The 22252-nt window shown below is 48.5% G+C and overlaps 3 protein-coding genes across 3 annotated transcripts; 2 read left to right on the top strand and 1 right to left on the bottom strand.

Annotated features, from left to right (window-relative positions):
• The first annotated feature begins 3925 nt into the window (after positions 1 to 3925).
• On the top strand, positions 3926 to 4654 carry LOC114847422 (potassium voltage-gated channel subfamily E member 2-like). The gene is made up of 2 exons (XM_029137145.2): positions 3926 to 4069; positions 4213 to 4654. The coding sequence occupies exon 2, from the start codon at positions 4213 to 4215 to the stop codon at positions 4540 to 4542; it is 330 nt and encodes a 109-aa protein (XP_028992978.1). The 5' UTR covers positions 3926 to 4069; the 3' UTR covers positions 4543 to 4654.
• Positions 4655 to 5401: 747 nt separating this feature from the next.
• casq2 (calsequestrin 2) lies at positions 5402 to 8943 on the top strand. Its single transcript, XM_029137144.3, has 11 exons — positions 5402 to 5861; positions 6716 to 6800; positions 6892 to 6992; positions 7080 to 7191; positions 7554 to 7627; positions 7703 to 7833; positions 7923 to 7968; positions 8041 to 8095; positions 8194 to 8294; positions 8366 to 8440; positions 8516 to 8943. The coding sequence occupies exons 1-11, from the start codon at positions 5625 to 5627 to the stop codon at positions 8714 to 8716; spliced, it is 1218 nt and encodes a 405-aa protein (XP_028992977.1). The 5' UTR covers positions 5402 to 5624; the 3' UTR covers positions 8717 to 8943.
• A 328-nt stretch (positions 8944 to 9271) lies between these two features.
• LOC114847419 (vang-like protein 1) lies at positions 9272 to 21956 on the bottom strand. The gene is made up of 9 exons (XM_029137143.3): positions 21765 to 21956; positions 17973 to 18221; positions 17463 to 17634; positions 13723 to 14151; positions 13456 to 13634; positions 13069 to 13202; positions 11232 to 11382; positions 10891 to 11125; positions 9272 to 10817 (listed from the first exon to the last, which is right to left on the bottom strand). Exons 2-9 carry the CDS (start codon positions 18041 to 18043, stop codon positions 10557 to 10559), a joined length of 1632 nt encoding a protein of 543 aa, XP_028992976.1. The 5' UTR covers positions 18044 to 18221; positions 21765 to 21956; the 3' UTR covers positions 9272 to 10556.
• Positions 21957 to 22252: the final 296 nt, after the last annotated feature.

A 22252-nucleotide genomic window follows, 5' to 3' on the forward strand; every position in this document is an offset into this window, starting at 1 on the left:
GTAAATCAACCTGCCAATACCTCTGCTCCTTTATTTTCTTGTAGCCTTGTTCATCTGGTTCTATACACTTAAAAGTACAGAGGGTGCTCTTAAACATTGGCTTACTGGGTTTTGAAGGGATTTCTAGGAAGTGCCGGTTCCACCTCTGAAAGGTATGACTGGGTGTCACCCACTAAAATTTATATATGCTTTACAGACAAAGATTGGATTTGGAGGCCGATATAGTGTCTACAGGTGTACCTAATGAAGTGGCCAGCAAGTGTATGCTCATGTATCACAAGTAATTATTCACGCGTCCAAAAGCTTCAAAAACATCAGTGTTATTCATCCTGTTTGGGACAAAAACAGAAGCAGCCGCGTAGGGAATGTGTTGTGACCTTTCAAATATACTGCAAACACATAGTCAATGCATTCCTGCCATTCCCCGTGCACTGGCCAAGCTAATCTATGGTGGCATGCCTGGGATTCTACCGCTGATCCATGGAACAGGGTTTCAATGACTAAAGGAAATATTTACCTCCTTTTGTAATAACAGCCGGAAGAACAGCGTCTAGAGGTCACGAGTGTGAACCACCCGCGATAACAACACTGATGTGGACAGTCATTCCCGTGTTTAAGCTGCGGGTAACAATAAATATCTAATTAGCTGATGTGGAATGAAATAAACCTTATCAACAGTTGATGTTGTAAGTTGTGTTGTACATCTCTCTTATCAGTCTGATTTAATAGTCTGCAGTAGCATGTGACTATGCGCTCAGTGCCACAGCTTTTAGAAATGAGGTGATTGTGAATGGGAGTATTTAAGGCAGCGGCTAAATAAAACCTTGAACGTGGAACGTAACGGGCGTTTCTCTGCTCCTGGGAAACATACAGTACAGTATAGAGTCCAGATGCAGGTCTCCTTCCAGGTTCTCAGCCATAGACAAAGGGATGATTGGCAGTTCAGCCTGACATGTTCTGTGACTTAAGCTCGGGTTTAGAGCTTGGCAGAGGTGGATCATGGGAAAAATGCTACAATCAACAATGGCTTCTCCCATTGCCAGCGCAGGCTCTGCTACGACCAGGCCTCAATCCAGACATGAATGTGTCAACACGCGCGTTGAGGTCTGTCACGGTGTAAAGTGAAGCCTAAGCCTGAACCAAGAGCACCCGATAGAGTGGAGATTAGGTGATTTTAAGAGCGACGGCAGCTCGTGGAGATAATGCAGACGCTCATCAGCAGCACCAGGCGGAGGGAGTGGCAGCGGAAGCAAGAGCCCGCGTCCACGTGTGGAAAAGTACTGAGCTCCGTGCTTCCCTTCACAAGTCACCACACGTCTGCATGAATCACTTGTACAGGAAGTCATCCCTCAAACTGTTATCCCCTTACACGTACATGCGGATTTCGTACTCATCAAACCTGTAGCTGCTCCCGTTCTTACGAGCGCGCGTCGCCTCCCGTGACTCCAGAGAAGCGAGTGGCACAAACCCGATGACACGCACATGCGCGCTCACATGCACAGCCTCACACCGACCTGTGAGGTAACAGGACGCGCTTTGTGTGAGATCATTTAATCAGTGGCAGAAACATGAAGTGTGTGTGTGAATGTGTGTTGGGTCTCGGGCCCAGCAGGGGGTTTCTGGGTCACTGGCTGCGGTGCCACTGCCCTTTCTTTTGCATATGCCAGTTTTGCCTCTGGGCCTCGGATGCTGTTCCACTCCATCTCTGACCCCTGATATTAATTCAGCCAGGCTTGTTCTGCTTCTGGTTGTTTCGGTCCAACAAACCTTCACCACACTTTTGATGATACTTGAGCTTAAAAATGTCACATTTTTGCGCTATGAGACGGAAACTGAGGACGTGCCCATTATCACCGCTCGTCTACCACCACTGTTTACTGCTGATCCGTCCTCTTTGACACGCTAAGTTCATGCTAATACATGAATAGCCAACAATAACCAACTCCTTGTCTGTTCACACTGTGTGGTTAGCACTGATGCCTCTTCATTTGTGTGCGCTCCCCGTGGGTTTTGTGGGTTTCCTCCCACAATCCAAACACATGCATTCAGAGAATTTACTGCTAATTAGCATATTGGTGACTTTGAACTTGTCTGTCACTCAGACCTGTGGTGGACTTGACCCTTGCACGCAGTGACAGCTGGAAAGACCATGACAGAGAAAGTTAATGGACAGACATTCTACTGCCTTATGTGCATAAATGGGGCATTTGTCAGGAAATATTGAATATAAAATTGTATCGTTATTATTGTAATGGTGGCCATGTATCAGATTTGTGCATAAACATATAAATCAAATCAGTCGCCAGTGCTCTACAGATTAAATACAAATCATCAATAACAAAAACATTTGGCTTGGTACACTGTGAAACATTCATTAAGTGATTGATCGCTTTGTTTGACCACTACACACGCTACAAAATTAAAATCATTTAAATACTTCAGTTGTGAGAAAAAGTTGGTTGAGTTGATTTAGATTTCAGAAACTCTCTTCCACTCTCCTTTACTATGACAGCGTTTGGAGGCTGTGGTCTCCTGCTGCTGCCTTATTAAACACACACTGTGTTGTAAGATCCTTGCATCACACTGAGGCACCAGAGACATTCTTTTTGTAAAGAAACAATAACTTGTGAAACATCATCTCACTAAATTGTCATATTAGCAAGAAATGCCAACTGACCAGAGAGTGATAAGTAGAGAGTGTAGGCCCCCCCAACCACCAACCACACAATCCGCCGCTGTTTTGCTGTATGCAAAACCTTTAACAAATTTGCTAATGCAAATTGTATTTGCAGAAGGCACCACCTCCTGGATTTGCATTGTGGGAAAGCTGCATTTGCAATGCAGATAACGTCCCCCTTTTTATTTTAAACCATAGAACAGTTGAAACACTTTGCAAGACATGCTTCACATAAATTCCTTTGTTGTTTGTGTTTGCAACATTTTCGCCCCTCTCTCTCTCTCTCGCTCTCTGTCTCTCTCTCCAAGCTCTGGAATCTTACCAGTTCAGCTCATTTCTTCACACTTTTCCGTCCATACAGAGAAGAAGGTCAGCATAGGCTGCACCCGCTGGCACAGCCCAGCAAAACATAAATGATGTGGTAATGATCAGAGGTGGTGGGAGACATTCCCTCCTGCTGCGTGTCTCTGTGGGGGAGAAACGCCGCCCCTTCACTCACAGGGACTCGTTTCAACTATTCTTGTCCAGCAGACAGACACGTTTTAAGCTCAGGGCTATTTTTCCTCTCCTCCAAGTTTTCAGCGGACTGACAGTCACCTTACGGCAGCAGATTTGGTTCAGTTGTGAAAGTAATTTTGGTTTCGTCCGTCATCGTCTCTTGATTCGTCAGAATTGGGCCATATGTGGCACGGACGGATCTGGGCCACTCAAACCAAATCACACTTGAGCCGCATCAAACCCGTATCTGCCAGGTTGATAAGGACGATGTCTCAGATGAAAAAAGCCTATTATTTTGAAAAATATAAATATGAATAACATAAATGGAAGCTAACCTGTGTTTAAAAAGATACACATACTGATATTTTGATGGTTTCTGTAGCTGAAAGTTTGCTGGAGCAAAAAAACCTACAGAAGAACAATAATAAATCTTTTATTGTAAGCGATAATGAATGACAAGGCCTTGACCGTGAACAGTTGTGCTCTTAGAGCAGCAGTCTGCTGCCATCTAGGGGGGATGCTCAGTAAAACATCAAGGGGAAGTCAGACAGCTCAGGCAGGACAATGCAACGGATTTGATTTTCAATACAGGCATATTGCAATGCATGTACATGTGTGTATGTGTGGGTTGTATTGAATCGCAACACTCCCATTTCTTTATCAGACCGATCATTTCAAGGTCGTCAGTCTATTTCTAACCAAACACACACCTCGTTAGTCCGCCGCAGTAACGATTAGGAAAGTAAATAACACATGACTGAGCCTGTGGCGCGGCGAGCTAATGACTTTGCAGCTCACTCACACTAAAGCCCTCGATCGGTTAATTTGTTGTTTTCGTCGTTGTGTTCCTGCTTCTCCGGTTCGGTGAAGCGGCCTTTGGACACCTGGAGCAAGGTTGGTGACACAATGACATGCGTAGTGTTCGACTTGGCGTGAATTCCAACTCTTTAAAGCTCAAAAGCCTCTCAATTAGACATTTGAAGCATCTTATTGAATTGAGAGCGATGACCCCCCTCCCCCCATCACACTCTGATTAGATGAGTGCCTCTGAATGGTCCAACCTGACTCTGCATCTGGAGGATTCCTTGACCAGCGTCCTGAGTCACTATCTCGACAGCTGGAGGCGTAACCTGACGACCGCAGCGCGAGCCCTGGACAAGACGCTGGCCGAGGAGAACGTGCGAGACGTCATCTGGTATCTGACGGTGATGATCGGCATGTTCGCCTTCATTCTGGTGGCCATGCTGGTCAGCACAGTTAAGTCCAAGAGGAGGGAGCACTCCAACGACCCCTACCACCAGTACATCAAAGAGGACTGGGCTGCTCAGAAACAGCACAATGGCCTCTCAGACGACATCGGAGGCTGATAGTAGGCGTTTTATTCTTTCTTGTCATATGTGTAATCATAATAAAAATAAATAATTAATGCTGAAAAGATTCATTGAGATTTAGCTCAACTTTAAGCTACTTGCCTATATGTTCCCCACAACTTTGTGATTTTCAATTCAACTCTTCATGCTTCAGGTGAAGGGTAGGAAATCCTTTGGAAAAACAAGCAGCTCGTACAGAGGGAGTCGCGGTTCTGCCTCTAGAGAGCAGCAAAGGCTTTATCCCAAGCAGCACAGTAGTTGTACATGCTTAAGAACAGAGCAGGGATGGGGAACATTAAGGAGAAGCAAAAATAGAAGCGCAGCTGCTGTTGCTTTGTCAAGTGTTACAAGTAGAGATTGAATGTACGGCTCGAGAGGGAACCTGCCTTTGAGTCAATGCGTGGGTTCGTGCAAAATGTTCTCTACTTGTGGACCAACTACACAACAAGTGCGATTACAAAAAGACGTTCAGCTGTGGGGGATCAAAAACGGAGTTAAAAGTTAAATTTAGAACGTCAGCCCACGGAAACACACTCGTTGCCCTTTGCACACCTGACACATTGTCCCGCCGCCAGCTTCTTGACATATTTGTAGAATCATCTGCTCCAAAGCACACATCTGCCTTACTTCCGCTCTTAATTAACCACCTCAAAATAGCCGAACCTCCAAATCTCTGGGGCTCGTCTCCCTCATCCCACATCCTTGACATCCTCCAACTCACCATTAAGCCCCCACTGTGTTATTTTTAGCATCCAAACAACTGGTCTCCTAAAAATGGTGCTGTTCAGCGTGGGTAGGGGCAGGGGAGAACTGCTATGTATGGTATCCGCCCCCCGGCACCTCGCATGCCCGGCCGCTCGTCTTTCGCCTTTGTGTCTGCACAGAGAAGGCGTGAAGAAGTAGCTGCAGCGGGAGAAACAGGCACTGGGTCTGAAGATGCTTTGAAAATTGGACTTTGTGGAAACAGGAATGCTTCTGATTCACCCCTGGACCACGATTTACCTCTAAAAACATAATTTGCCTCTCTTCCACTGTGAAACTAAACCACACTGTGACTTGTGTGACTGTAACTCTGGACCATGATGTCTCTGTGGCTGTTCCTGCTCCCCTGTCTGAGCCTCGTGGCCCCGGCTCCGGCTGAGAAAGGTCTGGAGTTCCCACAGTACGACGGGAAAGACCGCGTCCTGGACATCGATGACAAAAACTACAAGAAAGCCCTGAAGAAGTACAGCATGCTGTGCCTGTTCTACCACGAGCCCACGGGAGACAGCAAAGAGCAAGTGAAGCAGCAGCAGATGACCGAGCTGGTGCTGGAGGTAACTATAAAAGGAGGGGGTGCAGGAAAGGCAGGTCTAGGGCTTAAAGTGCCCAGTTTCAAGGTCAGGGAACTTCATGAGCGTGAGCAGCCACTAGCACAGTCCAGGGAACACGTCTCAACAAAGAGACATCTAATTCAGGATGAGCTAATGGCTACATGTGCAACTGACAGGTTAAACCTTTGACTCTCAGAGAGCAGGAGGAAGCCACGCAGCTCATGTTACACAAGGCTGAGGGTGAGCTGATCTCTGGTCTGTCAACGGTAACCTGAGCCGGGACATCTGGGCGCTCTCATTTTACGCGGCACAGGTGGACTCTGGAACCCACCGGTGACCCACACAGAGCAAACGCCCCCTAAGTTACTACTGTGGCGTGGACGTTCTCGCATCCTCTGCGTCACACGTTTCTTCTTCACTGTCGCTGCTAAGTTTGCTCACACGTTACCACCACCTGCTGTGGAGACGCGGAACAGGGTCGAAGCGTTGGCAGAACATGAACATGAGCCACGGCTGCACGTTGGTGCATTTGGCTGCACGTTGGTGCATTTGGCTGCACGTTGGTGCATTTGGCTGCACTTTGGTGCATTTGGCTGCACGTTGGTGCATTTGGCTGCACGTTGGTGCATTTGGCTGCACGTTGGTGCATTTGGCTGCACACAGTTCCACCACAGCCATGTAGATGAAAGCCTTTCTTCAGCTCATCGCTGCAGTGTCTGGTTATCTTTAGCACAGGCAGTCCAGCTGGTTATGTAACTGTGTTTTACAGATCCTGGCCAGATCACCTTGTTCTCCGCTTATTCACCTCACAGCGCTCTTGTTCTTAACATGTTCCCCTCTTGTTCTCGTGGCTGCAGCTCGTGGCTCAGGTTATGGAGGATAAGGACATTGGCTTTGGAATGGTTGACTCCCACAAAGATTCAAAGGTGGCCAAGAAGCTGGGTGAGTGTACGACTAACCTTAACCTGAACGTCAATTCTATTTTCTATTTAGCAAAGAAAGACAGCGTTTTAAATGGCCTCCTGTGTTGCAGGTTTGGAGGAGGAAGGCAGCGTGTACGTTTTTAAGGCCGATCGGGTGATCGAGTTCGACGGCCTGCTCTCCGCCAACACCCTGGTGGAGTTCCTGCTGGACGTGAGTAGATTCCAGCCCTGACGCCAGTGTGGTCCAGTTCACAAGGTTACTGAAACGCGTCTCTCTCCTGTGCCCGTCTGTGTCTAGCTGCTGGAGGAGCCGGTGGAGCTGATAGGGAACGCTCTGGAGCTGAGAGCGTTTGATAGGATGGAGGAAGACATCCGAATCATCGGATACTTTAAGAGTGAAGACTCCGAGCGTGAGTCGGCCCCTTCGCCGCTTCGTCTCATGCCCGCTGTCGTAACACAGGTTCCTTTAACCCCCTCATCTCCATGGATTTACAGGTCCATTTTTACACTGCTAAACGCACAGCTGTCAGCTGGTCCGCTCACATGCTTTGGAAGCACTAAGTCTAGAGTAGTTTACTGGTGGTGATGGGATCTGCTTCATCCCGCTGGACAAACTGTGGGAGCATTAAGTGGAGGTTAAAGTTCAGCTTTTTCCATTGGCCAAAGAAAGCAGAGGCAGATGTGTGATCATGAAAACAGGAAGTTCAAATCATGTAGTTCATACCATGTACGTAATACAGTCACAACACTGTTTTTGTGGACTTATTTGCAGATTATGAAGCTTTCAAAGAAGCTGCAGAGCATTTTCAGCCCTACATTAAGTTCTTTGCCACCTTTGACAAATCTGTAAGTAACAAAGTCACGAGTTAAAGCATTTCGACAGATGTGCGGTTGGTTTGAGAGAACTGTCGTCTGCTGCAGGTGGCCAAAGAGCTGACTCTGAAGTTAAACGAAGTGGACTTCTACGAGCCCTTCATGGAGGAGCCTGTCACCGTCCCAGGGAAGCCGCACTCCGAGGAGGATCTGGTGGAATTCATAACTGAACACAGGCGGTAAATGAAGAGCAACAATAAGCACACGTCCCATCCATCGCGTGTAATTATTAACTGTGAAATGTTTCCGTGCCGCGGACCAACATCAGACCAACTCTGAGAAAGCTTCGTGCAGAAGACATGTTTGAGACCTGGGTGAGTGGAGAGCTCTTGGGAACATAAACAGTATTTTGCAGTATTTTAGTAACACAACTGTCATGTTCTCAGGAGGATGACATTGAAGGCATCCACATTGTGGCTTTTGCGGAGGAGGAGGACCCTGGTGAGAGAATTTTAAGTACTACCATTATTAATGGAAGGCAGGCTGTATTCATTCATTCAAAATGATCTACATCTGGGTTTGATGTTACTCTCCTTCAGATGGATATGAGTTCTTGGAGATTCTGAAGGAAGTGGCCAGGGACAACACTCACCTGCCTGAGCTGAGCATTGTCTGGATCGACCCTGACGACTTCCCCCTGGTGAGACGCGACCCCTTAGGCCTTAGAACATGGAGGCACAGCTCTAATCAAATCTGTCTGACTCTGTCCAGCTCATTCCCTACTGGGAGAAGACCTTCAAGGTGGACCTGTTCAGGCCGCAGATTGGAGTAGTCAACGTAACAGACGTAAGTCCGTGACAACCCGACAGCCTGTTCGACACCACGTTGGATGTTGCGTTGAGTGTCTGTGTCTGTGATCAGGCCGACAGTGTGTGGCTGGAGATGGACGACGAGGAGAACCTGCCCAGCGCTCAGGAACTGGAGGACTGGATCGAAGACGTGCTCTCTGGCAAAGTCAACACTGAGGACGATGACGATGACGACGATGATGACGATGACGATGACGATGACGACAATGATGATGATGATGATGATGATGAAGATGATGAAGATGACGAGTAACTCTTCAGGTTGAGTTGAACATGGACAGTTGTCTAAAGTCCATATTTTCAAATTTATACGTGCCTGCTAATAATAAAATGAATAAGTGTAATATAAAAATTATTCTTGACAATGTATATAAGCCTAAAAAAAAAAGTTTGGGAATTTCAAATAAAAATACATTATTATTTAAATGCTATATTATAAACTGAGTTGTAAACTTTTAAATAAACCACTGTCATCGCCAACCATCAAATTAATTCAGTCTTTTTCAAAGATGTGTGAAAAAGTATTGATGGAAATATCGACAGGTGTCAGAGTGGATCTCTTAACGTCACTGCTGTTCATTCCTTCATTCGTCTTCACCAGCTGACTTATTGGTGCAGGCATGGATTCACATGAAAAGCTCATTTGAATTCCTAATTTCTCTTCCTTTGTGATTTACCTCCATCCTTCTCTCACTTGCTTCTCATCTTTCTCTGAACACATTTAAGCAGAACAAAATCAAGTGATAAACCTACTACACCAATACAACACATACAAATACAGTACAGCAGGAACAAATACAATGACTACGTCGGTACAAATATTTATTTATAGTGTTTTTACAAATGACTTCAACACAGCTTCTGCAGTTTTACATGTTTTGTTATAAAAAATGACGATGTAGGACTCAACTTGTCACCTACACTTAGAAAAGCAACTGGGATTCTTCAATATGGTCCCATTGTCTCTCTCTCACTCTCTCACACACATCCACACACACACATTTGAAAATGTCTAATGAGCAGATCCTACATATGTCAAACTGAGGCACATGTGTAGTCAAGTAGTAAGTATTTACAACCAAAACACTCCGAAGTCCTAAACATCACTACTGGGCCAGCGACATTTACAAACGTACCGTCCACATCCAGAGAGACCGACTGATGCACAGGACAGTCGCTATTCCAGTAGTGTGAGAGAGGTGGCAGCAGTGAGACACAAACAAAATACTGACATTTCAATTTACTGAGATGTAAGATAAGAGTCAATTAATTCTTGATTTGTTATTATATTGAAGAAGGAGTCACATTTTTGCTCCGGACACAAACAACTCCTACATTTCATACATTGTCTCATATGCCTGAAAACGTCTTTTTGAAAACAAATGGTATCAAACGACATATATAAAAATGTCAACCATGAGCCTCAAAGCTACAGATCATCTGACACTGCACACACTTAACTCCACAGACGTGTTCGTTCACAATCTATTGGCTACACAGTCAGTTGTGCTATGGTTGGCGTTCAGTTCAAAATACTCCAGAAAACAGGTCTTCAGATATTTACAGTCCATTTATCGCCACAAACACAGCCAAAAAAGACAAGGTATAAAAACATTCAATCAAAGCACGATCTTGATATAAAAGTCTGGCAAGATAAAGTATATTCACATATAAATACTGTACATACTGTGATAGAGGACGGTAAATAACTTAGGTGAGAGAAGGGGATGGGAAGCTGAGACAGACCCCTGGTACAGTATATACCTCACACACTTAAATCACTCACACACCTCCTAAGTCATTACCTATCCCATGCAGACACACACTGCTGCATGCAAACTGTGGAAACATGGTGGGTCTGATGTGCATAGAGAAATACCTGATCTGTGGTCTATAAATGTCAGGACAGACAAGTCCAAGCACATTCCCTCCAGTCTTCTGTCATCACCCTTCATGTCTCCTAGAACCATCCACAAGGACACAAAGATACTCCATGTAAAAAAAACACATAAGCATGAGTACAAAAACGGTACAAAAGTCTGTCAGGGAAGCATAACAGTCCTGTTTCACACCCAGCACCAACAAGCCAGGCGTTAAACCGAGGTTTCCGACTGGAGCAGCAGTATAAACTTATGGGACTTGGGGTCGATGTACTCCTCCGTCACTCGGATGTAAGGGATGCTCTTGACGGTGACGGCCAAGCTGAAGTCGAGACACCTGAGCAGGAACTCCGTCCCGTCCTTTACCCCGCTGGTGACAGACGCCTCGCTGACCAAAGTCCACTGATCAGCCATCCAGCGCTCAGGGCCGTACTGCAGGGTGGGACCGGGGGCCAGGTAGGTCTCAAGGAAGGCCTGGGTACAGAGACATTCATATTCACACAATGACTTCTGATCTGTTTTCTTCAAGGCCCAGAGCCAAACTGACCTTAGGGCTCATGTTATTGACGAGGCAGAAGGCCAGGTGCTTCTGGATGCTCTCCATGCTGTGGCAGTGCTGCCTCCTGGTGGTACGGAGGTACTTCTGCAGGGAGCGCGCCATGGAGGGGAATATGGCCAGAGCTGCCTCCCGCACATCCATAATGTCGGAGGGCGTGGCACGCTCGTCCTCCTTCTTCATGCGCCGCACGTGTGTGAAGGCCTCCTCTACAGCCACTACCAGCCTGACAGGGGGGCAACAGAAGCATGACTCGCCCCGAAGCTGAATCCTAATTAACGCAGCAGCAGCAGGTGTTTCTCTTGTTAGTGCATTGGGTTCCCACGACTCACCTGGCTCTCCGTTTGCGGACCCGTCTCTCGTAGTCGGCCTCTTCGTAGTACAGCTCATTGTGGGCGCTGTCTTTGCGTTTGGCAGCAGCTGTGACCATGGCCCGTGACTGATTCCCATTACCAGACTGGGCCCCGGCTGTGTTCCCCGGGGCTGCACCAGAAAGAGGGGACAGAGGCAAATGGCTTAAAATCAATCTGGGCTGAAGGTGGTGCTGCCCGACCCCCGCAAGAGCCTGATTAATGGGCTATGTCTTAATCTGAATGGTCTGAGGGAATAGGTCACATTGGAGCAGGGCTCAAATCCAACACATCACTATAGGTGTAAAACAAATGCTAATCCACCTGTTCGGGCGGTACGCTGTCAGAATGGGTATTTGAGACGGATCTGTGCTAATCTGTGCAATTTATCTGGGGCATTCTGCCAGATCATGTGTCTCAGTCACAGGGAATGTTAATTATAGCGCTGACAAACGAGGCAACATCCCCATTTCTCCACAGTCTGATAAAGAAACCTTCTTATCGAGAGGAGGGGGCAGATTAACTATTCATCATTTTGCACTTCAAAGGCCATAGTTGTTGTCTGATGTGTGAATTTACTGGTTCACAGATCATACCAGAAAACTAATGGAGCTTGTACAGCAATGTCTTTAAGTTCCTGGGGTATCATTGTGGGGGAGCGCGATGTGGTCCATATTCATGAAGATCAGCACAGTTTGGGGGGAGGACACGGAGAGTAAACCCTGCAGGTCAGGTATGGATATAAATCATTAATGACCTCATCTGCATATGTGCATTTATCTGCACGTTTAGGTGCGTGTGCAGATGTGAGAGAGACACGATGAAAAGCATCCTATTGTATATTGCAGAGACACTGCCGTCAAATCCTTTACACTGTAAACGTTAAGCTCAGGTAAACAGCAGCCTGGGTAACTTCCTGCCTTCTATCGCATTCCTGCAATGGCGAAAGACTGTGAATGAGAGAAAGAAAAAGGGAGGGGTGGGGGTTGAAGCGAGTGGAAAACAAGATAAAGACGTGGGGGAAGCAGGAGCTGGAGACGGCCTGAGCGGGAAGAGGGAGAGATGTGGAAGTATGTGAGGAATGAGCGATAGTCTGATGAATTATTTAAGGCTTGAAATTCCACAGCCCCCTAGAGGCGCTTCCCCTGTACTTTGATATGGAAGGAGGAGGAGCGGAGCTCGGAGGACACGTCTCCTGCCGTAGATCTAACCCACTGTTCAGTCATCGGGCGGTGAGGGCAGGAACCCTTTTAACAGCAGGACAGGGCGGAATATGAGGCGCGTGTGCATGTGGGTGCACGGAGGCCATACACCAAGTATCGCTTTGAGCGGCCGCAACGCATTCAGCACATTATGACGGGGACAGAAGCTTTAGAGTGCAGCCGAGGTGGAATGAAGCGAGCCATGAAATTAGCAGCTTCCCGTCAGAAAGTGCTGTCAGAGGCCTTTATGTGCAAAGACAACCGCATCCAACCACTCAGCTCCTTTCACTCCACGAGAAAACGTTTGCCTCCTGGAAGCGGAGGAACACGGAGCGGAGCACAGTGGAGACGCCCGTGGCCGCGTAGCGTAGCCCTAATGTGGCACGGCGCGGTTCCTTCAGGCAACAAAATATACCAACAATGTCCTCACTGCTGCACACGCCTGTTTTCCTTCTCATTGCACCACAGCATTCTTAAACAGGCTCGTGTTATGCTTTTCATGCTCTGCCCCTAGAGGCCGGTGAGCGTTCGCGTTCTGGCCGGTGGCTCGGGTTTCACGCTGTTCGGTCCAATCTGTTCACTCAAATGACGCGACTGGGACAGAGGAGGGTACCAACCATCCACGTTGTAGACCTTCAAGCCCGCCAGGTGCTTGGCCGCCCTTTGCTTGGAGGCAGAAAGAAGCGCCGGGTTGTGAAGAGGGAAATCTCTGTAGTAATACTCTAAGATAGAGAGAGCAGCCCTCTGGATGCTGTGGGAGGGAGAGAGACAGAAAGAGACTGCAGGAATACAGTAACATCACAGAAACACAGGAGCTCCTCTGTTGCGTAAATTACTTAACTCAATAAATTAATCGCCTGCATTTCTCAAATGTTATTTAATGTACTTCAGACGCATGACCACCACTCTCACGCATCCGCTCAGGATCCTAAATCGGCCTGCTTTGAGCTAACGAGGAGGCCGAGGACCGACAGAGGACAGGGGACAGTTGTGTTGACGCGTACCTGAGCTGCCCTATGTTGTAGTGGCGCGTCTCCCCATCTGTGGAGCGGATGACGCACATGCTGTAGCAGGGCTGGAGTTGACGCAGCTCCAGCAGCACCACAGCCAGGTAGTGGACGAACAGCTGGGAGTCCACGAGCGACACGGCGAACTGGACGATCCCATGGTAGTCGCCGTTTGGCTTAGAACACAACAAAAAGGCCCGATTACACAAAAGTCATTGGGTAAATACTTGTGTATTTGTGTGCTAATGCTAAATATAGACCCACCTGGGAGTCAAGGATCCGGACCCCGTAGAAGAGCCAGTAAGACATGGTGAGCAGGAGGGTGAGTGTGATGAGGAAGGCACGGTACACGCAGACCCGGGGCAGGCTGGCCCGGCCCGGCCGGAAGAACAAGGCCCAAACCGCCACCAGGAGGATGAGGAGCTTGAAGGAGATGGAGAGGAAGAGGCCTTCGCAGGCTGCCTCACACGTCTGCGTGCTCCCCGGCCACATCACGGTCGGAAGCAGCAGGAAGGCCAGCGGCGTGGCCAGCACCAGGAGCCCCACGCACGACACCACGGCCAGGGGCAGGTAGCGGCGGAGGCCCACGGTCCGGCCGTGCATGCCCTTCCCCAGGCCAACGACCTCCTCCTGGGACACGCTCAGCTCTGAGGTGCCCGTCACCGCGGTGGTGGTTTCCCCCCAGTTGTCGTCCTGGAGGAGGGCGGACAGGAAGGTATGTGTAGGTTCAGCATTGAAGAGGAGTCGGTCCACGTGCCTCTCTTTTATTCTAAACATACTATATAATAAATTCATCAGATGTGGGGCATTTGTACATACAGTAAATATAAAACAGGCTGAGCTTCAATTTGTCTTGACCGAATGCGCACAGCAGTTCCTTCATGCTACATAAAGATCCCTTATTTACTCGTAGTTTTGCCTCATTATGATGATGATGAGAACTAGGATGGGACAAAGCTGCAACACACACACACACACACACACACACACACACACACACACACACACACACACACACACACACACACACACACACACACACACACACAACATAGCAAAACAAAGAGCTGAATCTTTCCAGACCCATCACTGCAAATTTAAGTCACTTCTTGTTCCACTCCCCAGAAGAATTGTTTTAAGCATAACTCTTCTGAACCAACAAAAAAAATACAGGGAGAATAAATTAATGATAATTCTGTTGTTATTTCCTGCGCTTGTCATTTATTCATGCAATTAGACATTCATTGTCCCCTAGAGTGTCAATGCAACGTATAAATCACCAGCGAGAGGAACGAGGGATAGAGAAGATGACAAGCTGAACAAATAAACCGTAATGACTTCACACAGACTGTAAGTAAACAAGGCAAAGGGAGACACATTCATTCTCACCGGTCTGAAGGATGTGAACCACTGTCAGCGGTGCCTTTCTGGGCTGTTTAGAAGCTTGCCTGAGGTTAAATGTGAGGTAAACCCTGCTGCTATTTCTATTTTTAAATGTGAATTGGGGAATCTTAATTGACTTGGCACAGTTGCCAACAGGAAAATCCGACCTAAATAGGAATTCTGACCTCCATTTTGGTTCACAGCCAATTAAGTCAGCGCTGCTGGAGGAGCGGATGCCGAGAGGAGTCAGAAGATGAATGATCATGAGGAGTGGGGGGGGGGGGGGGGGGTCAATGTGAGAGGGAAAGGCAGCAGTTGAGGTGTAAAAGCGGAGGAACAGCAGGGCAGGGGGCTGGGGGTGGGCGTCAGCTGATGTGTGAGGCCGGAAGGAGACGCCAAGACGACGCGTTTCTCACTCAAAGTCACAGTAAATGTGAAAACGCTTCGGAAAAATGAAGCTCGGCAGAAAATGCATAGGAAGAATAAAAACACAAATGCAAAAGCTTTAACGGAGGCAAGCAGCTAGCGTAGCATGTTAGCATAGCATGTTAGCATAGCACTGCAAAGCTAGACCTTTAAATCATTTTCCGGTGTTTTTGTGCAGAGCATTTTCTTAACTCAGGTGTAGAACTAGAACCAGAACCGAGCCACGGTCCAGGCTTAGCTTAGTTACAGTACAAGTATAGAACAGGACGAGACCCAAACGTTGAAGGAACCGGACTCAACCGCAACAGATGTTTCCTCCTAATCATTCATACTCTACATAATCCTCTATCAGAGACGCACCACGCTAACAGTCCTCTCTCCCCAACCATCTCTCTGCCAAGGTGTTTTCACCCACATTCACGCTAATGTCTCACTTAGCGGAGAAAAACTATCCCTGACTGAGCCAATACAGTCATTAAGTCTCGGTGGATTAATCGGGAAGATTAATCCGGCACTAATCAGAGCTGATCTCCACATACAGTAAACGGAGGAGCGGCAGTAAGTAACCGGGCGGCTCGGTGGCTGCCTGCTTGGCAGCCGCTTCCCTTGGCACCGGGTGAATGTGGATTATGTTTGGGCCTGTTCTGCCGCCACAAAGCAGAACACAGCGACACACTGGGTAGTGCTCGCTACAGTCGCACATACACACAGCAGGCTGCCAGCTACACAGCACACAGACTCACGCCCTCTGGTCCGGCTGGAGGTGACGGTGATGTTTGGACGCTTCGCTGCTGTGTCGGTCAGATGTGTGTTGCTTTTGCATTGAGTGTTTTTTTTTCAGACGTGTGTGGGTCTGGATACATGAGCTTCTTACCACTCGCTTTTGGCACCGCTACAGATGACATTATGATCAAATTGGCTTTCTGGCACAGAGGCACAGCTGCGTCTAACAAAGCAGCATGGGCAGTTTCAGTAACAGATTTGGTCTCCCTATGAGTCACACACACACACACACACACACACACACACACACACACACACACACACACACACACACACACATACACACACACACACACACACACACACACACACACGAACAGAAGCCACGTTTCAAGGCCGCTCACATGTCGTGGACATGCGCGTAAACACGGAGGATTATTCATATCAGCTTCCCTCAATGTGCCGTTTGGCTGGATGCTAAAGCTAATCAAAGTCTGTGAGAATGTCGGAGCTTGGACTTCGGCAATGGCGGCGGTGATGTGCCATTTGGAAACATTTGTCTGGAGGGCGAATACAATACAATGGCAGATTACCTTACGCTGCCAACAATAGATGTAAGGGACAAGCTGACAAAAACATGACGGCAAGGAATGTGGCAGATGAGCCAAATAGGTCAGGGCTCTGAGAAATGGTCAGTCTGGCTGAGGCCATTTCAGTCCTAATGGAATGAAATGATGAGGTGGGGGAAATACACGGTTGTATTCATAAACTGTATATACATACAAACATATATTTCCTGCCCTTGTGCATAAACCAAGAGTCCATTCACTTATATATATATATATATATGTTCATCCTAAATTATTTGGAGACCAATCCTGCTCTTGTATCTGTGCACTAAACATGGAGAAGAGTAGCTCTGTGCAAATATGAAACCTCATACCAGACCCTCTGAAGCCCCCTAATTAAAACATTAAACCTCATTAGCTGAGCATGTGTTTTATTCAGGGTTAGGACTTGAAATAGCACAGTGATAAGAACTGAGACATAATCAGACACATACTGTACAATACACTAAACGAGCTTTAAACCCCCTCTGTGTCCAGTTCTCCATAGAGGGATTTCTACATATGCTTTATTGGATGACTGACGGTGATTTTACCTGCTTTCAAAGGTTCACACTCAACCCACGGTCCATGCTAATCTGTCTAAGAGGGATGTTAACCAGCTAATCTATCGCATCTCTTGCCTCCATCGTTATAATGTGTGAGTCACTGTGCCAGAGGGCAGTGGGCTGTGAGGGTGGATTTAAAAGGTCATGGGGCAGAGTTTGTAGCCGGGTTACTGGGCCTGCGTTCTTCTCTTTACTCCACAGGAATGTGGTTCCTGCACAGACTGTTTGGAAGCACCGTAGCTTTCAACAACATGAACTGCCTGCATCTATTTACAGGCGTTAGACACAAAGCCGGTACCTGGGCTTCATCCCCGTGCTCCGCCGCCGGCGTGGGCTCCCCGGGCAGCGGCTCTCCGTTGTGAACGGGCGACTCCTGGGACGGCGTGTCGGGGGGGTTGATGACGACCGACCGCTCAGAGCGGCTGCTGTCTTTGCTGCTGCTGGGTTTGTGCCGCTCGCGACTGCGATCCCTGGAAAACAACACGGATGATTCGATAAAAGAAACAAAGCACAATGGACGGACTCAAGCGCTAAAATCCACTGCAGCCACTGGGTTGTGATGCTTTTCATTAGTGGGTTCTGTCTGTTCCAGCCTCTGGTTTGTGTCTGTCTCCTCGTCTCTCATCTCACTTACTTGGCTTCAACCGACTTGTGGCCTGTCTAAACTGACAACAAACACAATATGGCCAGGGAGCTTTCCAGTGCAAAACAAAAAAATCCGCCATGCAACATGTGGTCCATCAAAACAAATGACCGTCACCAGAAGAAACAGACAGATGCAGTGGACAGCAGGCGACGGGAACCATACCCGGGTCGGGCCGACCTCCCGGATCGGCTGGAGTGATAGGAGTAGCCCGAGTGGGTCGACTCGGTGTCCATCCCAACGCGGCTCGGCGCTGGCGGTTGGCCAGGGGGGTGAGGAGAGGCTCGTGCGGTGGAGAGGGGGAGCTGGCAGCGGGGCTCAGGAGCGGGAGGGGGTTGCTATAGCGACAGGCCTCAAGAATCCACGACAACAGAGACGACTGCGCCAGAGCCCGGCTTCAGCAGCCACATTGATCTGAGAGAGGGGAGAAACAGCAAAACATTAGACCTGACCTGTGTTCCATAGTTCAGGCTTTGTTACATTAAGTGTACATTTTCAGAGGGAGTTTTTTATTATATTGCAATTTAAGCTTTTTCAATGTAGTCTAAAACAATACATTAACAAACTTCTACAACTTTTACATTTTTCTGTGGTTCAAATTGATAAGTTCGCATTCATTTCCTGAGCCTTAAAATTTGCTGTGATACATGAGCATGTCTTATTGCGCTTTACCATGCATGACTATTCATTTAGATTCAATCTACACCCTGTCTGTCTCCCAGCTGTTGTCCTGACAACCACCTGCCCATCACCATCCGCGGCTCAGCCTCATTTTACTAAGTGGGATTCCGCTGCCTCCTGTCGTTTGCAGCCTATTTGTTATCTGTCGGTGGCAAGTGTTGCGAGCAAAACCTACAACAGCTCATTCAGGGTATTAGGAATTCACACAGTCGCATCGAGCTCAGGCACTGAAGACGACGGCTTCTACAGTAGAAGATTTCTATTAAGATGACGTCGATGGGATTAAATGTTGTTTTCCTATTAGCCATCATGGGAAATGTGACTGGCACCGCCTAAGATTTTCCATTAGGATTGGAATACAATACACAGGAATGGTGTAATGGCACTGCCACCGGGGGACATACTTATTATCACATAAATGCTAGAATTCGCATTCGTTTACAGATCTGTGCAGTCGTCATCCAGCCGGGAAATTATGCTATGACGACAAAACGAGAGTGAATAAGAAATGATTCTCCACTGATGCAGCTGCTTGTGCTAATAAAGGTAGGTGAACATGAGCCGAGTTGGATCTACTGTACTGAGCAGGACGGCAATAAATAATGCACTTAAACATGCTCACAGCTCCAGCGCTACTGTAGCAGCATCAAATTTTAAACACAAGCCAGAGTTTTGACTGCGGCTGAACCAGCGTCTCGTCTCCAACCCACATCTGGAGCGTCCACTGTTGCCTTGGCAACGCTGGAGGCTGGAGGCCTCCCGTCTAAGAGGCATAATCAATCATCCCTGCTGAGAGTAAATTTGTGTGATACACTTATGTGTGTGCGCATGAGGCTGGGGGGGGGGGGGGGGGGGTACAGAGAGAGGGCATGAAGAGCAAACAATGACTTCTCACCACGCCCGTATGCCTAAATGAATAAGCCTGTGACTCGTATAGCTGGTAACCCCCTGGGTGCTGATCCCTGAGCCACGTGGCAGCGGTATGTGGGCCAGGACGATCACCCCGAGAAGCCACTCAACCGCAAGGCAAGCACGGAGACGCACAGTGAACCAGGCCATGTAGAAAATCGCAGCCACGGGGTAAGAAAAACTATCAGTTACAAACCAATGGACGACTATGAATAAAGCATGGGGGGGATAACAATGTGCATTAGAGGCGCGCAGCTGCCTGTTCGGGTTGATCCATCAAAGAAAAAAAGCAGTAGTGCTCTGTGACAGAGTCTGTGTAGAAATGCTATTCTCTAGTGGAGCGTGACGCCATCACTGTAGACCGTTCCGCTCGGCCGCACCAACGAGAGGTTCACGGGAGCAGAAAGTGACACTAATGCAAAACAAACACTCATTAATGTGTTTGTTTAGCGGATCAGGGCGTTTGTGCAGCGGGAGCTGCTGCGATTTTACAGTACAGGTTCACGCAGCATATGGACTGGAGAGGAACAGGCACGCGCACGCGAGCCACGCCGTTGCCGTTCAGACGCTCAGTGTGAGGACGCGCCGGCGGCGGCCGATCGGCCTCGTCTCTCGCGGCTCCCGCGCGCAGAGCCAGGTTTCCATGGCGTCTGTGCCCTCCCTCACGCCCATGCGCCGCCGCGCCTTCCCTCCTTCATGTGTGCCCTGCCCCACTAGCATTACGCCATAATCTGCCAGATGCGGCAGCTGCTAGTCTGCGCTGCTGTTTCCTCTCGCAGACGCTGGCCCGATCTGAAAGCAGTCCTCGCGTGCAAAAACTCCCATCTACGCCTCTAAGAGTACGCCAGAGAGGATCTGAGGCCTGCTATAACTAACCTGTCCATTACTGGCAAATCTGCTGAACCTAAATGTGTGATGAACCCGTCAAATGCAAAATCAAGCGTCTGTGTACTACCTCGCTTTTAACAAATGCTTAAAAGTGGCAAATAAAACAATAGAAGCCACACACACATGCACAACACAGTCTCTAAGCTCAGCAAAACCCCTTTGGAATCCAACAAAGGGTGACACAGTACGTGCCTGTATTATTTAGAGTGATAACAGCCTCCAATCCCTCCAAGGACTAATCCAGAGCAACAGCTGCTGATTAAGCGACTATTAAACTCCTGCAGCTAGAGGAAATTCTCACAAACTCCGCCAAAGAAGCAAAGGTAGCGATGTGGGCAGATACCTGTGACCTTTGAGTGACAGGGGAGAATGTTAAGCGCACACACACACGCACACACACACACACACACACACACACACACACACACACACACACACACACACACACACACACACACACACGGGGTAAAATGAGACAGTTAAGACCTGACACAGTTCTCTGGAATGCACACTTCCCCTCCTCTGATCCGCTCATGTGCAGCTGAATAGAAGCAGGGGCTGAGGTTGTCCAGTCCAGTCCATTCCTAGTGCGATGTCTGCGAAGGCACTGCATCGCGCCTTACACCACGCTACAGCATGGAAGCTTGGCAGGAACCTAATGCCCCTGTGTCGCCTGAAGGCAGCTGAAAGGTAGCATCTCTCTTTACACACTGCCCTGCCTGCCAGAAAACATCCTTCAGAGGAGAACAATGGCAGAGAGCATTCCCAGCACCACTTTTGATCATTAATGGCCAGAATAGCTTCCAGGGGCATGAGTCATGTGTTCGAGCAATTCCCATAGCTCACGGTGTCCTTCAACCCTTCTGCACAGGACCCATCGGCACTGTTCAATAATGCATTGGCTGTGCGCGCTACGGTTTCGCCGCGGCGTCATGACCGGAGGACGGACGCACGTGAAGCGGCTCCGCTCGTAGTAGCAGCTCATCCAGCGGCGCTCAGCGTGCCCGGACGGCTGCTACTGCTGCTGCTGCTGCTGATGATGATGAGGATGATGATGGTGATACAGACGAGCGACAGTCTGGTCTGAAACGCCCTGGATCTAAGCGAAAGGATGCGATGCTGCTTCTGCCACTGCAGCGCCCCTTTATTCTCACCCTGAAACCCATTATTAACCATAGCGGGCCATTAAGGCTGCTATTCCTTCAAATTACGCATGCACGTCATTCAGTCTATTCATTTTTACGCGAAAGATGCCCAATTCCAGGGCAGCGTGCTCGAATCCAGCCCGCACATGAGATAAACCGGGTTCGGAGGGGCGCAAACCGAAGGCTACATCTGTCTGCTTAAAGGGAACCATTTTCCCACGACGACAGCGTTGAACTTCACCAGCAACACCCACAGAACGCGAGGCTGTGCCAGGCTGTGGGTGAAGGTGTCGCCTGGACCGCCTCACCGCGCGCATCTGCTCGTCGGACCCACCTTTTATCCAGATGTTTGTCATATTCCTTCAGTGGCGAGCGTCCGTGGAACCGCTGCTGCTGCTGCTGCTGCTGCTGCTGCGAGGCGCGTCCGTGCACTGGGAGGCAGCTCCCTGCTCACACAAGCCTGGCCATTGTGGTTAGCAGGAGCAGAGAGGGGAGAGGGAGGCAGCATGGAGCCGCAGCAACTCAAAGTGCAGAGAGGATTCTGTTTAGCTGCAGGCCACAAGAGGTCGTGCTTTACGTTTGAAACGACGATTTCGGAACCATCCTCTCAACTATATGAACTTCTGCAGAAGACATCCTGTCTTGCAGCGTGCTCATTGGATTAAAATTAATTTGTGACTGTTTTCTTATTATATCTGCACTTACTGGAGTCACGTGGTGATACAGCAGCATACCTTCCAACTTGAAAGTTCCAGGGAAGAGGTTAATAGGGACTTAATTCATTTTCTGCAGCGAGCACCTGCGTCTGATTAATGTCTGATT

The sequence above is a fragment of the Betta splendens genome, chromosome 21 (genome assembly GCF_900634795.4).
Source record: "Betta splendens chromosome 21, fBetSpl5.4, whole genome shotgun sequence".
Taxonomy (NCBI): Eukaryota; Metazoa; Chordata; class Actinopteri; order Anabantiformes; family Osphronemidae; genus Betta; species Betta splendens.